Genomic DNA, 18,269 nt, shown 5'->3' with positions numbered 1-18,269 from the left:
GTGCAGCTTTGGTACCAAGTTCTCAATAGCCCCAGTTTTTCAGCAGCTTGCTATAAATATTATGTTGCATACAGAAAGCATTTAGGAGCCTAGAAGCTTACTTTGCTGATTACACAGGTGTCTGCAGTAAGAACATTTTCCCCATGCTGAGGAAAACTTCCCCACTGCTCTGCAGACTCTGCCTTCACCACGGCTGTGAGCAATCCATCTATAACCCAGTTGAAAGATTCTCCACAGCTGTAATCCTAAAAACAAGCTTCCAACCACAGACCAAGCAGCTGTGGCAAAGGAAACAAAGCACTGACCCAAGCTTAGATGAATTTTGAATTTGCAAGAAAACTAGTCCTAATACTGTTACTATCCTTAACTATGAAATGATTCCAAAATCGCTGCCTATAAAAATCATAAAAATCATATAGTCAAAGTTCAGTTTCTGCCAAATACTACCCTGCTCCCAACCAACCCTGTTTGTAAGTATCGTGACTGACACCAAAGACAGATCAGACATACAAATTATCACTTCTCACATCTTTAAACAAAAATATTTTCCAAACAAAACAAAATGCTTGATGGCACCAAAATATAGCAATATTCCCACTAGCACCAAATTACCTCAACAGATGAAAACATGAAGCTAAAACAGCATATAGAGGAGAACAAAACATCAGTAAGCACTTTTATTAAAAGAAAAAATCTGACTTACTGTAGCAAGCTATGTTAGTATTACTGTTGCATGAACACTTACATGGGGTGGAATTTGGTTTTGATGTTATTTTTTAGTTGTGAGCTCTCAGACTATCAGATACACCGCATGACAGCTATGGCAGGGCATTGCACAAGCAGGGGTTGAGCAGACCTTACAGTCGTAGTGTGGGCTGCTGGCACACGCAACTCCCAGCATTGCTGCAGAAGTCAAACTAAGTTTTTCCTGAGGTGGTAAACATCACCGAGCTAACCAGGTTCAATGCAACTTCAAAACTAACTCTATGCAGGAGCTTTCTCACACACCAATACTACAAAAGAAATGTGGAAATAACCACTTTAATATTAAAAGATAATGAGTGATTCTGGCTGATTTTAAGGCTAGCTCAAGAATGGCAGATCTTTTATCTGGTACAAGCTTTATGATCTCTACCACAGATCTCTTGGCAAGAAGTGGCATACTGTATCTTGCCTATCAGGGTAAGATAATGCTGCACACACTTCTCAGAGATCGACACGGGGACAAGGATTGTAATTGCATCCCCTTAGGGAACCCAAAAATGGTTTGAAAAATTAGTACAGCAGCTCCACTGTAACACAGAGGGAACCACATTTAAAACTTTAGTGATAAGTCCCCACTTCTGCATTTAGGGTCTCAGTCCCAACTGCAAGTCACCAAACAGCTCTAACTTACCATATTACAAAATTTCTGGTCACTACTGATATCCCAATGAGAGAGTACACACAAAAAAGCTACAGTGATTAATGTTTGATACAAATTAAGAAACGATGAAGTCAATGACAGCAGAGACATTGCAGTAGGTACGTGACGCAAGTGGAAATCACAAATGCTCTCCCCTGTAGCTCTGGACACCATCTGTGTCCAAAGTTCAGCTGGAAGGGCAAGTGAATCCCCACCCCCAGAAAACACCAGTGTTAAAACCAGATTTCATACTCAACATCACCTCCATTTGTCTCCATTAAAATGAGTATCTTGAGAGAACTTCAAAAATCTATCAAAAAAAGCAAAACTGTTATTCCTGTCTGTATTTACATCTTGCAACATATCAAAAGAGATACTTGAATATTCAGTATCTTCGTGCAAATCTTTTTTTTAAAAGAAGTAACTAACAGAAGGCAGCCCGTTGAGTCAGTCTCACCTCACCCAGCCAACATACTAAGGCTGTTCCAGTAATGCAACAGCACTACTGTAAAAATGCTGGCAAAGCATTCCGTAGGCATTTTCAGATTATCTGGCAAATCTGTATGTTGTACACATACATAAAATGGCTCCAGCACTAATTCAAAGAAAACAAGCTTTAGCAAGAATGAATTTTTACCACACATGATTGTTTCCAATTGCTTGCGTGATCTTTATCCAAAAGAGCCAATCTGGTTAACATCCTTGTCTTCAACAGCTATAACTACAGACATGGAATTCCAAAACAGGCAGTTCAACAACAAATAGATGTATAGTTGAATACACTTGTCCCAGATAAAGAATCCAAATGTTTTGCTTGGTCTGATTTATAGACATACAGTTCTGCAATAATGTCAATTTAATAAATACCAATGCATTACAAGTCTGAGTCCACAGGACTTCACGTGTAGGACATGGGAGAACTCTCTGTGAATACTTCTTTCTCTGAAAGCAATCTAATCAAGGACAAAGTGGTAGGAGACCTAAAGGAGAGGTTGGGAACTATCCTAAGAAGATTGCCTTTGGCTGGTGGATACTGAACTCACCCCAGCTTTCTGAATGAAATGCTAATTTTCACAGAAATACACATGCTGTGGTTGAACTCATGAAAGCTCCAAGAGTCTGAAAGCTAGGCTAATTTCAGACAGAGCAGCCAGACACTAAGCTATGGAAAACCTGCCTACTCATACAAGTTTCTTATTTCTTTCTGAAAGCTTGAATTAGAGAAGAGTGTGAATGCATGTATGTGCCAGAAAAATTTGCTCCAGACAGACTTCTTAGTGTCAGAAGCTGTCAATACTTTACAGCTTGCATAGATTGGTAAAACATATTGCACACAACTGTTAAATACTAGTAGTTGGTGTTTTTCTGCCTGTTTTTCAATAATTTCGCATACACAGGTAAATCTCTAAGTAAAATTACCAAAAAGTTTGGAGTCTCATTCCTCTGTTGTGGTAGATAAAAATAATGCAGCCCTGATTCACACAAGCACTCAGCCACCTCACAAATAGCTAACTGACACTGTGACCATGCACAACTCACACGCAAGTCTTACTGTTAAAGAAGCAGGGAACTGTATTCCTGCACTATTAGTTAAATGGATCACGAAGGCTATTATCAGCATCTACTGCCAGGTTCTTACAATGCATCTCAAAAATCATTTCTTAATGCAGCTCGTACCCATCTGCCACTTTTTACAAGACAAACCATTCTCGTTTGGCTTGGGATAAAAACTAATGTCACTTCTATAGAAAATAATGCAATAATCTTTGTGGCAAAGTCCGTAAGCAAAAAGGGGCACACACAAGGATATACAAAGGGAACTGTGAACTTAATATGCTGCAAGACCTGTCCGCTGCCAGTGACCTTCCATTGAGCAACATTTCTAGGAGAGTTTTTTTAATTAGAATCTCAAACTTTTAGGCTCCAGCTTCCAAGTACAGTTCCCTAGTTGAGCATTTCCCTCTCTTTCTACTTTCAAGATGTGGAATCTGTATTTGTTTAACCCCAAATATTAAAAACAAAAAAAAACAAAAAACAAACAAACAAACAAAAAAAAAAAACCACCAACCAACCAACCAACCCACCCCCATAACCAACACAACTAGATTTTCCTAAATTTCACATTGTTGTTTGTATTCAGAAGAAAAATCCTAAGTGCTTCTTTCACCACTGCTGGAATGTACTTGTCAGTCACATTTTCCTTGTCCTACTTGGCTGTGTATCATGCTCTTAGGTTCAAAGTCAGCAAGGTGGGAAACTGCAGCATCTAATTTCCCCCTGAGGAACATTTCATTGCTACTCATGACCACCTTCACAGTACACTTACTTCCCTTCCAAGTACTGGCAACTGTTCTCCTCTGCTACAAACTTGCATTATCTTTTTGGCTAAGTCATCAGCTCCCCCTTCCATCATGACTTTGAATATAAATGTGATAGTTATCCCTTGACCAGAGATACGGTGTACACACACACACACACACCTCTTCTCGAAAGCCGGTGTTGCCACTTCCCTCAGAAATACGTTCTGCTTGAAATTATCCAATATACACAACAAATGCAATCCTTTTATGCACAAGTCTACAAAAGAACTTTTCCCCTTTCTCAGATAGGCTAGCTCTCCTCCTCACTTCAGTTTTGCATAGGTTGCTATTTGTTTCTCTCCTAAACTCCATTTTAGACTTCTCTGGCATTGCTTAGAGTTGCTTGTCTTGCCAGGTGTTCACAACTTGGTGCAATTTACCTTCCCCTTCCACTAAGAGGCAGCTGACACCATATCTCAGTTTAACACAGCATGTTTATGTTTTTGTTTGTTTGTTTTTTATGATTTTGGCAAATCATAAGACTCTCAAATACAGTAATGAATAAAAATCTTGATCGTGTAGGGCTGTTGTCCTTTCACATTTAACACTCAGTACAGAGCATAAATAAGGCGATGATGGCAAAGATTAGCACAGACAACAAGGCATGTAGGTGCATGTAATTTACTCTCCCCCTTCTTCCAATAATGCCAATTTCGAACTGAAGACTGGCCTGTAAGTCTGAAAACCACATTCCCCCTACGACATAATGGCTTTCAAACCAATTCAGCTCCTTGCTTAATCAAGCGCCAAGCCAGCACCCCCTCAGCTATTTAGTCCCACTCATTTTTCAGAGCACACGTTCATGCCACACTCCCAGTGCAATTAGCATACTGTGATCCTGCAAACAGAGACAACACACTCGCTATTTGTTTCTCACATACTTAGTATCTTGTGACAGGATACCCGTTCTCAAACATTAGGGGAAGTTACACTGCATTAGAAACTTTACTGCTGAAAAAAAGGTTGAACAGGCTGTTAATTTATCCTGTGAGGTGAACTTTGTGAGTTTCTCATGCAAGAAGGGAGATTTTTAAAAACTAGACACAAACATATGCACTTGGAAAAGAGGTGATATGGTGATATCTCCATTACACACCAAAATAAATGCTTATGGGATTCTGTCCCAAAAATATAAGTGAAAGGACACAGATTTTTCCTAAAATTACTTTTCCCTCTATTTTTATGGATTCTTCTCAAGAAAAAAAAAAAAAGGAAAGGAAAAAAAGACTTACAGATGGTACATATCTCTAATGTGCTCCTCTCCCCAAAACAGTAAGCATCTGGCATGCCTACTGTTTAATTACACAACAGGCTCATGCAAGAGGAACATTTTCAAGCGTGGAAGCTGATGCTCAGCCTGCGATTATACCCAGTAGCACGAGCTGCTCATGGTCAAGGGAAGTTTTCAAACAAACTGAAAAGCACTAACATACACTAGGTCTCAAGGAACCAGATAATAAATTTTTACATGCGTGGGAACAACCACGTTACAATGTGAAGAGGCTGACACAACACAAAATTTACCAGAAACAAAATCATACATTTGCTAACTGCAGTTGAACATCACTGATTATAAACACAGAGAAACAAGCCACAAAGCAGCACTAGTTCGTTCTGGAAACCAAGATAATCTGGCTGCATCTCTCTAGAATTTTAGCATACCAAAGTAGACCTCAAATTATTGCAGTCTATCATCTTCAGAAAAACATAATAAAGTAGTTCAGCTGTAACTCTTCTGTTCTGACAAAATGTTTCTAGGAGGATCAACACCCCAAAACCTTTATTCACTGAATAGTGCACTCCCTCTGCTGGCACAGCACAGGTGTCACACCGCAGCAGTTTGCTGATTATACCTGGTGTAACTGTGTTAACACCTGGGAGAGGGGGGTGCTTAGGATGTCTGCTAAATGGCTTCTACAAGAGAAACAGTAAAAGGTGCCCACTAACAATTGCCTTCCCTGGTGCAAATCTTGTAGGTGCCCAGCAAGACCCATGGGCCACAAACCTCAATTAACAGAAATTGGAGTTTGTCAGGTTTGCTGTGTTCTTAAGCAGAAAAGTTGGAGAAGAACCACTCTAATAACTTTTCCAACTTCATAACAAGTTGTTCTAATGTACCACATAAATACACAGCAAAGTGAGAGCAGCAAACTGACATCAACAATACCTTCAGTCACGTGAGGGCTGCGCTTTTCACTGTGTGCTGTTGTTCAACCGAGGTGTACAAATCCTAGAGAGGGCTTAAGGGCTTATTTTCAGAGGTCCTGAGCCTACTCACATGGCAACAAGACACCTACATTTTCCACTCCCTGAGAGCACCGTACTAAATGGATTCAGTAGTTGACCTCATCAGAACAGCTGCAAGCCAGTCAAATCTTTCAAGTCACCTTTGAAGCACCTAACATTTGGGCTTGGAGGGAAAAGGTTAACCCTCAGATATTGGGGATGCAAACTTTTTATCATGCAGAAGAGAAAGTTGAGGCTCAGCAGTGAATAATCACAAGGAATTTCTGCATCTCTGTCTGCTAACACAGTAATTAACTCCTTATGTCATGTTAAGCAGCTGCCATTAGCTCTGGCCTCTGTTCAGCTTTGAAATATCAGGATGAAAAACTGTTCTGTGAATGGCCCTCATTTTAATAAAGGCAACAGTTACACTTTTTAGCCTGAAGTGCTATGCATTTCTTCCCAACAACAACAAAATTATACACACACACACACACACACACATATATATATCTCAAAAAGGGAAAGCATTTTATTCCAGAAGTTACGACACAGCTCTGTAAATTTGGGTTTCCATGTCACAGTAAGTATAACTGTGCTTTCTCACAACAGCATATGAAAGCCTTACATATCCACTGATCAGGGTACTTACCTCAAAGAACACAGACACAGAAGGCTTACAGGAAGGACCAGAACAATAAACATAAACACTGCTATGTGTACGTATCACACTCTTCTAAATAGCTAAGAATTATCTTTGTAACAAATTGTATTTCAATAACAATCTGAATAATCTGCTGCAAGAATCATAAATTCTGAGTTACACTAAGATGAAAAGTGAATCTGTGGTCCAGTAGGTGAAAGTAATGGTTTGGGCAAGTGAACTTGAATTGAGTTAGGATTTCAGGAATATGTGCTGGCAGCAGGGCTCTTACCTTACAGACAGACATGATGTTAACGTTGATCATTTGGTCAATCGTCTGCAAGAAAACAAGGATTTGCATTATGTTCTAAGTTATTTGAACAAGATTTACATACTGCCTGTCGTTGCAACTGCTGGGATAAATTGAACCTCGCTCTTCTACATCCACATCCAGCTTTACTCCACACCTTCTTGCTTCAGTATCAAAAGCTGCAACAGACTTTCAAAGCACTCTCCAAATCGCTTCAGTCAAATTTCATTCCACACAAATAAAGAACATAGATATATCACATTGACACATTGACATTTCTCCACACCATTTGCAATTTGGTAAATTCTGGTATTTCAGTCATATGCCCACATATTTATGTTTATATTTTGCTCTTCACCATTTTATAACACTGTTTCAGTCACTCCGTTCATTCATCAGGTTAATTTGATTTTGTTTGCTACATGTGTTATAAAGTTTAGTGGATGATGTACAAAACAAAAGCCCCAGGAGATACGTTCACTAACACTGAAGCAGAGAGCAGAATCCTACAGTGGATACAGTGAGCTACAGGGAGTTTGGAAACAAAGTCATGGTGAAAGTGTTCAAAACAAATGATTACAAAGTACTCAAGTCAACCACAACTGTTTCTACAGTACAAAATGTATCCTCTGGCCCTACTTAAATTTACAATCACTGTTTTGGAACAGGCAGCTTCCACTCATGAAATTACTTACATTCCTTCAATCTCTTAAAAGACCATCCCACCTACTAAAGCAGATCATGCTGCTTATGTAAACCTCTAAGAATCCTTCTGGAATGCTTTCTAAACAGGAAACTTTGCTTTTCTGGGGGTACTTTGACCAAATCTAAATACTTTTGCCTTATTCATGAAGTAGAGAGAGCAAACATTGAGAACACTGTAAAGTAACAGGAAGAAAAAAGAAAAATCACTCACTTTATCCAGGTCTGGAACATCAATAAAGTATTCCGGATAAGAATACGAAATTCCCACGTTGTTTACTGAAATGAAAGCAAGTAGTTTTTATGTAAATGGTTTCAAGTATTTGACTACTGATGTTCTGTAGCACTCTAGAACTGCTGCATTTGAACCATTTAGCCCTTCTAGTCAAGTTCCCTTAGCTGTAAGTATATAAGTATATACATACACATAAGCAGAACTCCAGAACAAAAACAGGAGCCACTCTGAACATGTGAATGTCACTTCTCAGCTGGTTTGAGCACTGAACCCTGACACCCCGCAGCCCCACAAAGAGCTCCCAGGGGCTGGCAAGACAGTCAGTGGGGCTGTTTGACAAAAACCAAGCAAAAATAAGGTAAAAGAAACATCCCAACACTAAGTTCCCTCAAAACTTATCTTGGACATTGGCCCCTTCCCCACGTGTTGCAAGGTGTGCAGGTTCAGGATGGCCTAGGGACATGCTCCAAGGCCTTCCTCAGTCTTACAGTAGTACAGAAAAACAACCTGCATGGTAGGTTTTTTGGCCCAGCAGAGCATTAGGAAGGAACTACCCTGCTGCCCAAAAGGAGAGGACGAAAGAGGACAGGAGAAGATGAGCAGAGGACAGTAGGTGGCAGCAAGAGCCCAGGCGTGGCTGAGCTCCCCGAGAAGCTGGGGGAAGAAGGAGGCACTGCTCACAGCAAGGAGAAATCACATTAATGACAGGCTGCGTACATTAAGCAGCCTGTGTTTTTGACAGAGAGTCTCTGCCTTTAGAAATGGTTCCTGGTTTGCCTTCCCTGGGCTCGCAGCTCAGAGACCCACTGCAGCACACCACTCTCTCAGTCATACCCTCATTCTCCTCACATCTGCACAACCCGTCCCCAGTGGCAGCATTTCAAATTAACTGAGATAATATATTAATTTCCAAAACCTGATTTTTTCCTGAGCAACGCTTGCAACTGGCAAGGTTTTACCCTAGGACCAGAGCCCGGTGCTAATCCTCCAGGCTCACCTCACCCCAAGTAACACTAAACTTCTGGTATCATCAGAGAACAATGCAGCTCTGCAGTCTCAGTTTCTTCAAACTTAATAGAGCATATTGATATGGAGACCAAAAAATAAACAACAAAAAACAACCAAGCAAATGGGATCTCCGCTTCTTGAGTATCTGTTGTTCATCTTACGCAAGTGAAACTTGTGACATTTGGTTGCTGTGGCAACATTTTACATTTCTATAGTGTCTTACACCCCGGAGAATCCTGAAGTGCTCTATAAGCTCAGCAGCACTGCTCACCTCTAGGGCAGCAGCAGGGTAAGAAACAAGGTTCGATGGTACTGATGCCCTTTTTGTGTGGCAAGTTGGGTTTTGGTTTGGGGTTGTTCTTGTTTTTTAAGCCCCTACACCTCTGCCAAAGGCCCTCATTTTAACACCCAACCCGAAGGGTATGTAAACATCACAAGACATTCTGGACATACAGGCAACACACAGAAGGGATTCTGGCAGAAGTCTGCCAGCTTCATTCAGGAATCCTCTCAAAGGACAGCACTTGTAGCCCCGATCTCTTCATGTATTTATGGAAACCCTTAGCTGATTAGTCAGGTTGTGATTAAAATTTTAACTTTTGGACGACCTTTACAAAGGTTTACAGGGAGTTTGGCAAATTCCCAGCAGACATTTGCTATATTTAGAGAGAAAAGTTTTAAAAAGGAGGAAGGTCCAATCTTGCCATTTCCAGAGTAAGCCAGAAGGTATTTTCCTAATTTTCATCCTAAATTAAGCTATTCTTCAGTTTCTCCCTCCGAACAGGATTTTTGCATGAACTGTGGCAGAGCTTTGGGACTGCCCCTGGTTGGTCCTTCCAAAAGCAGCACACTGCACATGATCCACGCTACAGAGATAGTCACACAAAATTCACACCAACTACTAGAAACTGCCACCCAGATACGTACCCTCACAGCCTTAGCCATCATGTTTTTTTTTTTTTTACCAGGTCGTATTTTGCTGCAGTTTGGAACAGATTTATTTATTGATTTTTTACAAAAGATCAACTGGCAGTTTGTGAAGGCATATTTTACCTCAGAAGATCCAGATAAGAACAGGGTATGATAACTGCCCAGCTCTAACTCCTTTTGAGACTCACAGAGATTTAAGAAGAGCGAAAGAAAGATTTCCCACCTCTGCTTGTTTAACATATTGCTGTAGCTAGCACATGTTCAAAGTCACTGACAGACGCTGTTTTGAACACACAGCAAAAACATTATGCAAACTCTTTTAGCCTCCATACGTGGGTGAGAAGAAGCTTCCAAATAAGAAGTTTACAAGAATTCCAATCTGCAAGTACTTTAGTTCAACTCTGTGCAACTATATAATCAGAAGCTCCATCTCCAGCTGTATAGGTGGAGACACCCGTGTCTAAGTGCAAGGTTCAAAAATAATTTCCTGTAGGTCACCAGCAACAGTGCTACAGCATCAAGGGTTCTCACAGCTATTGCTGCAGAGGAGACCAAAAGAGGAAAATACACTGTAACCTGAGAGCCCATCTCTCATGGTTGTTCTCAGTGAAACCCACTCCTTCCTCACAAAAAAAATGCAGAACGCAGAGTAGTAAAGCCTGTATTCCAGATCACAAAGAAGCTACAGTATTTAAAATATAAGGCAACAAAGCATGAAATCAATTGCCATGAGAAATTAAAATATCATCCTTCCAGAGCACCCATAGTCTGTGCTGAAAAAAATGACACTGACAAGTGGTTTTGGTTAATGCAGCTATAGCTAGAGAAAAACCCTATGCATCACATAATCTGATGATCTTGAGCACGAGACCTACTAAAACTGGTGGTGAACGCCCTGCTTAGTTAGACAAAACATGTCTGTAAAGCTGTGCTGGCCAGCGCTGCAAGGAGATGGTGAAAGAGCTCAGCTAGAGAGCACACAACTCTCCAGCATTTTGGTGCTATTTTTACCACGCTCCTAGTCAAGGTGCTTGTGCAAATAGAAGAGAGAAGCAGGCTCAGCTTCAGGAGTGTCGTTCTCCTGTAATAAGCTTACACAACTTGAAACACATTCACTGCTTTAGTGCCCAAAGTCTATAAAAAGTCCAATTTCCACGATTCCATCCTCACCAAAACTTTATCACATCTAACAAACGGAAGCTCTTTTAGTTCGGATACGTACCTCACATAGTTCACTATTCTCTAACAATTACTTAAGGACAGATAAGAATAAACATTAATTTTAATCCCCAAAGCTTCTTTGGAAATTTTTTTTTCCTTCAGAAAGGGAAAAATCAAGGCATCTGTAGTCAACCACTCTATGTGCAATGTCGTAGAGATGGTGGCACCTACTGTTACTCGATTTTAGGTAGATTTGAATTTTTACAGCAATTAAATGTTGGTCATCATGAATTGCACACACTCAAATCTGTCAGAAGTATCCGGGAATGTTCTGTGCTTTATCATTTAACAACTGCATTTTTACACTGAGTTTTTTTCTTGGGGCATTATTTATGGGCATCATAAAACAAGACCCATCTATTAGAAGCAAAGCTCAGCTTCTGTATCATCACCCATGACAAATTTATTTTGAAATACGCTTTAAAACAAAAAAACTGGTTCCAATGACTGCACTTTGGGTGAACAAAATTAGTTTTGCAGCACCAAAATGACTTCAACAGATGACATATACTGGCAGGCATCTGAGCCACAAGACTTGATAAAAATGTCATGCCTTATGTTGAGCACCACAGGTTCTCATCCCCATTCGGAGGAACTGTAGAAATATAGGTTATGCACTCATACATATGCGCTTCTACAGAATAAACCAGAAAACTGATAAGAAACTGCCTTTGCTCCACAGTTCAGGTAAAAGGTAAATTGCTTTATGCCAGTTGTTTTGTGGCACTTCAGTACTATGCCATGCAATACACCTGGAGGGATCACCATGTCTTCTCAAGGACTCCTGCAGCACCCTACAGCTCTGTGCTACCACAAGCTGTGCCAGCAGAACACCTGCAGCGCCCCATCACTATCAGAATGCTCTCAGAACTTTTGGAGCAGGAGTCATTTACTTGATGCTATATTCTAATGATTGAATTTCCACAGCTCTTAATTAAAAGTTAACTGTCCTCCCAAAGGACTCTGCTGTGAAGTTCAATCTAACTACCTGGAGTTAGCTCAGATTCTGAGATGACACAGGGTCAAAAAACTGTGCATGCAGTCACGAGCTGAAGGAGCCTTTTAACAATTGCATAATAACGCACTGAAGACACCCAATAAGCCTCTGTTCCTAGAATTTGAGCACACATGCAGGCAGTGGCTTGTGCAGCAGACAAGCAGGATACCAAGAAAGCATACTGAGCACACAGGGACAAAATTTTAGTTAGGCAAGCCATCAGCTTTTGTGAATTGCTTTCAATAAACTTCCAAACGTGAAGAAGTCAGTAAACACACTGGGACAAACCACAGCGTAAGGGATTTATAGAGATGAAAAACAAACCCAAAACGCCGATCTCCAGGCCTTCCAGTCCTGCTTTGATTCTGTTGTAAATGTCTCCTCTCTCTCCAAAGTCCGCCACAATAACTTTTGTTTCCACTTTGTACTTCTCCTCTAGAAAAAGAAAAGGGTTAAACAATAAAATGGAAGCAGCTGAATGAGCATTCAAACACTACAAATCTGTCAGTTATGGCTTCGTAAAACAACATTTTGAGTAGCTAATATTACACAGAAACATTTTTGCTTCTTCAACAGGAATCCTTGAATTTTAACGCAACCTGCTCAAGAAGTTTGCAACGTTAAGCTACTTCTGGAGAGAACATTAATTCCCAAATGATTCAGCACGTTTTGTTTGTAAGGACCATGAAGGTGGCAAGAAAACAAATTATACAGGTTTGCACAGCAGGCAAAAAATGCTGAAATCAGGAAACACACATACACAACAGCATCCAAGTACAACTTGACAAGGACACTGCTTTCCCACCTAAGGCAAATGGTAAATGAGTTGCTTCAGATCGAGCGAACCAGTTCTTTATTGCCCCTCATTTCCATTTTCAATTCTGATGCCATAAAATGTTTTAAATATTCAGTATTTCAAACATAAAGGGAACGTGTGGGTGAACAAGAGGAGAACTGCAAGTTCAATCATTCTTAAACCGTTCTGATGTGCTTTTATCTCCTTCCCTAATGGAATGGGAAAAATACATATAACCAACCGCATTTTGAAACAGAAAAGGGAAGTAAGTACTAAAAACGCCTCATAGAAGGAACAATTCTACTTCCATCAAGCCAAATTAATTACACTTAATTAGCGTCAGTACAATGTCCTCTTGGACTTCAAAAGGACAAAACGGCAGCTTAACAGTGAAGCGTTTCAGAAGTTTGCTGCGCCCAGATTCCACCCGTTCCTTAAGTGCTCTGCATCCATCCGGAGAAGGCTCTTGCAGCATTTTGCCCCCACGGCCATTCATACAAGTAGTGTCAATTTGAAGGAAAAGAATCATTCACAAAAAGATTAGGAGCAGCCTGCTTCCCGTGATGCTCTTTGCCATTCAGGGAAAGCCGCAGCTCCTGTGATGCTGCCGTCCATTCATGCAGAATCATGAATCCCCTGAACTCGCCGGGCTGCTCCCCACCCCCCTGCAATATCCCTAATGGCAGATGGGATTAGTTCTCCTCCTTTCCCTCTCCCCTCCCTCAGCCCCTTCATCTCTCGTGAACAGCTGCATTGTTTGAAAATCCCCGGAGAGATGTTGCTATGTCAAATGACGACGTAAATAGCATTAAGCCCCTACTGCAGCAGCAGCCTTGTGATCGCGTCAGAAGAAAATCAAGTTCAACACTGGGGGGAGGGGGCGAATGAGTCTATTTTTAGGCACAGCTGTTCTAATATTTAACATACACATTCAAATTCTTACAGGACACCGAATTATAGGCAGCATTATAGGCATATCAAATATGTACGAGGGGACCGGTCAGGCAAAGCCAAAGCAGAACACATCCACACACACATGCCATTTTTAGCTGCTGTACAGTATCTGCAGCTGTCTTCGCAGCCATTCAGATGCTTTGCAACGTGCACGTAGTTTAAAGGGCCCAAACACCACCCTCCCCTATCTGTTCTGTTATGACCTTTCTAACTAAGCACTCCTCATTAGAATTGTTAACGATTTATCCTCTAAACCTTCTGAAGTTACTGCAGAGATACTGAGAAGGGTTAAGACAAAAAAAAAAAATATATATATCTTAGGACCTAATACTGGAAATAGAAAAAAGGAAGTGCTCACACTGCAGCTCACGTAAGACCTGCTCCTCCACCCTTCAGAACACTAGGTAACGCCATTACATGTAAGGCAGTTGAGCAAGAGCCCTGTACAAAACCACACAGCACCCTTTGTGTGCTGCCGGCAGGCAGCAGAATGTATGGAAGAACACAAAGAACAGAAGTCTCCCCATACGGTCAGAGGACGTGGTCACTGCTAGCACACAGATTTCCCTTCCCAGCAGCCTCCCATGCAATGGCCTGACTCTGCCTCCCCACCCCGTGTCAGCAGCTGGCCATTGTGTCACTTTGGAGAAGCCCATGCTCTGCCCCCCAACCTGCAACAGACGGGATGAGCCGCCTGCCCAGAGAAAAGACTAGCAGATAGATCTGATAAAATGACTCTGTCAAACAGCAGTGCAAACAGCATTAGGTCACTTCTGCATAAGCTCATACCAGCAGTCAGGGCACAGGGTGCTGGGGAGAAAAGGTGTGCTCTGCTCTGTACAAACAGTGGGAAAGGGAGCTTCCTTCACCCTACCCAGAACTATGATGCTCTCTAACAGCTGAGCTAGAAGAGACAGTAGAACTTCGTTTTATCTCCCAAAGAGACTGAGATAAAGTGTAACAGAGAAAGTAACAGGAGGCAAAGTTCTAACCCAGGATGCCCAGCAGCAACTGGACTATTCTCCATTGAGGAAAAGAAAAAACTGAGCTTGGTATTGGAGCTTCCAGCTTGAAGACCCTGAGGTACTCAGGGGCCACAAGGAATGAAAGGAGGATAGCAAACCATTTTTTGCAGTTTCAGAACATTTGAAGCATCTGATAATAGGTGGCTGCATGTCCAGAATTCTCAATGATTTATTGACAAGTGAATCTGACGTTTCATCTTCAAACTTGGTACTTTTAGCAAAGGACTGAATACAATCCATCACATTATAGCAGCAGTCATCACCCAGCCATATGGCCTCAGGGATGGGAAGGGTAGCTCAGTAGGTCTCTTTGTGTTTTTCAGCAATGACACGTCAGTGTTACAATAATTTTCTCCCTCCTCATTTACTAAATATCTCAGGTGAGAACAACCTTGACCCTACAAATGAAAGGTTTTAGCCTAAACTTGCACTTCTCCAGCTGATTTGTAGGGCCCAAGACTTCTGTTAATTTAGTAACAGACTGACAAAGCACAACGGTATCTCTGTAGACTGATAAGAGTACATAGGAACTTCAGTAAACATTGTCATTTGGGAAGTAAACTGCTGACCTGAAGGTGTAACAAAATACCTTCATGGCTGTGGGAAAGCTGAATGAATCAATAGAGGGGGACAGAGCAGGGACTGAGCAGAAATTACATGAAGAAGCAACCTTTGAGAAGTCAGCCCAGAATCAAGAAACAAATCCATCTTACACAAGTTCATGATTCCTGTGATGAGTACTGTCTTCCTGGTTAACATATAGACTCACAAGGAATCTCTACAGCAAGAGGTCTGAAAACAGTCTGCTGTTTTGCTGGAAATATGATGAGTAGTCCAGTAGGCAAGCTCGTACTGGAAGGAACTACAAGAAGAAACCACACTAATTGTATGTATACACTCACAGTTACTTTATAGTATGTATATAGTAGCATGTATACACAGGCATACTTTCAAGAATAGTGCAGTGAGCAGGGCTAGAGAAGTAATGCTGCCCCTGTACTCAGCACTGGTGAAGCCTTACCTTGAATACTGTGTTTTGGGCACCTCAGTACAGAAAGGTGCTTTGAGGTGCTGGAGTAGGTCCAGAGAAGGGCAGCAAGGCTTGTGAAGGGTTTGGAGAATATGTCCTATGAGGAATGACTGAAGAAACTGGGGATGTTCAGTCCAGGGAAAAGGAGGCTGAGGGGAGACATTATTGCTCTCTTTCAATATCTGAAAGGTGCTGACAGCAAGAGTGGGGACTGTCTCTACTCACTGTTGATGAGAGGAAATGGCCTCAGATTGCCTCAGGTCAGGGTAAGTTTAGGTTGGATATCAGGAAACACTTCTTTACAGAAAGGGTTGTTAAGCACTGGAATAGGCTCCCCACAGAGGCAGTGGAGTCACCATCCCAGGATGCGTTTAAAAAACATTTAGATGTGGTGCTCAGGAACATGAATTAGCGGAGGGTTGTTAGAGTAGAATGGTTAGGTTGTGATTGAACTCAACGATCTTTAAGGCCTTTTCCAACCTGAGTGACCCTATGATTCTATAATTAAAAGCTCTAACAACATCACTGGCAAGATGACCAAAGCAACTGATTACAAACTAGGCAAGCAATAAGGAGCAGCCTCAGTTCTCACTGAGACATTATACACCAGATGAACCTTGTAGGAGTGATCTTGGCACATTCCAAACTAACACCAGCCACAACACCACTGTGTACCCAATGTGTACCTAATAACATGAAGCCTTATTCTAACATGGAACCTTTGCTGGCCGAGCTATTTCAAGGATACAAAATAGGAGGCAAAGACTCAAAGCAGAGAACAATGTTAAAGATGGTGAGTCAAAAGATGTTTGAGCCAAGTGCACACCTAAAGATCACATTATCTTCCTCTGGACGGACCATCCAGAAACTCCTCCCTATTTGATGTGAAAGCCCAAAACTAGCTTTTAAATCTCATCAGCTAGTAATACTGTTTAACAGCAAACTGACAGCACAGTACGTTCAGAAAGAAGGCTTCTGCATAGCACTTCTCAGACATGCACACCTTTCTGAGCCAGAGCAAGTACCTGTTACTTGGATCAGATGATACAGATGTTGTACGGGGAAAAAGGGAAAACAAAATTTTGTAGAAGTTATTGGTGTGGATTAAAAGATGCAGATAGTAATCCAAAAACAGACAGATTACAAAGTTGCAAGCATCAAGACCAATACCTACAGAAAAACGGTTGCAGTGCTAACAAAGGCAGTATTACAAACAAACCACCATGTGCAAAGTTGCCATGGTTTTGTTTTCGAACCTGTCATGAGCAGAACTGATCAAATTTCAAAGCAGTGTACCTGGATTCATAATGACTGCCTTACACAATATTAAATTTATGAACTGCCATCTCTTCTTTCTCAGTCAATTCACATGACCATATTTTTCTTCCCCATTCCTGTCACTACGGATTGGCTGACAGCAACCACGTCAGCGTAGCATCACTGAAGAGAAAACGCACTTTTCTTACTCCTAAATTTTGAGCCAGAAGACATTAAGATGTTAAAATGTACTTGCCTTTATCTTGTCCTTCCCAGTTTCCTCTGCATGTCAGATTTCCTGGTGACATCATCCAGGTTTTCCCGAACTGGAACCTGCCTCTTTCAGCTTTTACAAATCCTAACTTTATTGAACTTCACAAGCCTAAGGATGGTAGGATGGAGACAGCAAAAGCAAGAGCCGCATCTATCCTCCCTGTTCCCTCTAAGTGATCCTCACCATGCCTTCAACATGGTAAATACACACACTGCCTGCAAAGAAACAATGCATTAACTATGTGTCCAGATCTCAACAGCCTTCCTAAAGCCTTCTTTTCAGACAATGTCTGTATGCAAAACTGAAATTTGCCAGGAAGTTCTAGCAAACAAATGTTTGGGGGAAATTAGTCCGATGTATGAAAATCAGAAAGTAAACTGGCAATTTAAGAATGTTCATTAAAAGGATACTCGTGTACTCTCACATGACTTAAGACAGAACTTAGTTGACAGGGAAAATAACCTCTACACCCATACAGTGGTGACATTACTGCTTACTTATGAACACATGTAACTACGAGAGCAAAGACTGCTGAAGAGTCCATGAAACCCAAGAGGCCCAGTTCTACCTCCGATGGAAACAGCACCTCCTGTATCCATATCCATAGTCAGCAAGAGCAAAAGTGAGGAAAGCTCCAGCATTTAAGGGGGTACTACTCAAGGAAGAGAGTGATGGAGCTGGAAGCCACAAACTGCCCAAACGGAGGGAACAGAGTGCACAGAGACAGGGCATCCCAGAAGTGAAAGTAGAGAAAGGAAAACTCCATGGCAGGAACAGCACCAGCATCATCCTGAATAGCATCTGGAAAGACACACAGCCTGTCTGGTTTCTCATCTGCAGGACAGTTAGTTACAACCTCACTAGGAGAAGCAAACACTATTATCTATTTTTAGGTA

At 41.4% G+C, this 18,269-nt stretch overlaps 1 protein-coding gene across 1 annotated transcript in view; it reads right to left on the bottom strand.

Moving 5' to 3' along the window:
- Nucleotides 1–18,269, bottom strand: part of HSD17B12 (hydroxysteroid 17-beta dehydrogenase 12) — a 74,601-nt gene that overhangs the window by 18,887 nt on the left and 37,445 nt on the right. Inside the window, 3 exon segments of the mRNA XM_048948747.1 lie at nucleotides 6,927–6,971; nucleotides 7,861–7,925; nucleotides 12,362–12,472. Of these exon segments, the coding sequence (XP_048804704.1) occupies nucleotides 6,927–6,971; nucleotides 7,861–7,925; nucleotides 12,362–12,472 (221 nt within the window).

Source organism: Lagopus muta, chromosome 6 (assembly GCF_023343835.1).
Source record: "Lagopus muta isolate bLagMut1 chromosome 6, bLagMut1 primary, whole genome shotgun sequence".
Taxonomy (NCBI): Eukaryota; Metazoa; Chordata; class Aves; order Galliformes; family Phasianidae; genus Lagopus; species Lagopus muta.
The sequence above is the reverse complement of the archived record's forward strand: the minus strand, read 5'-3'. Positions and strand labels throughout refer to the sequence as shown.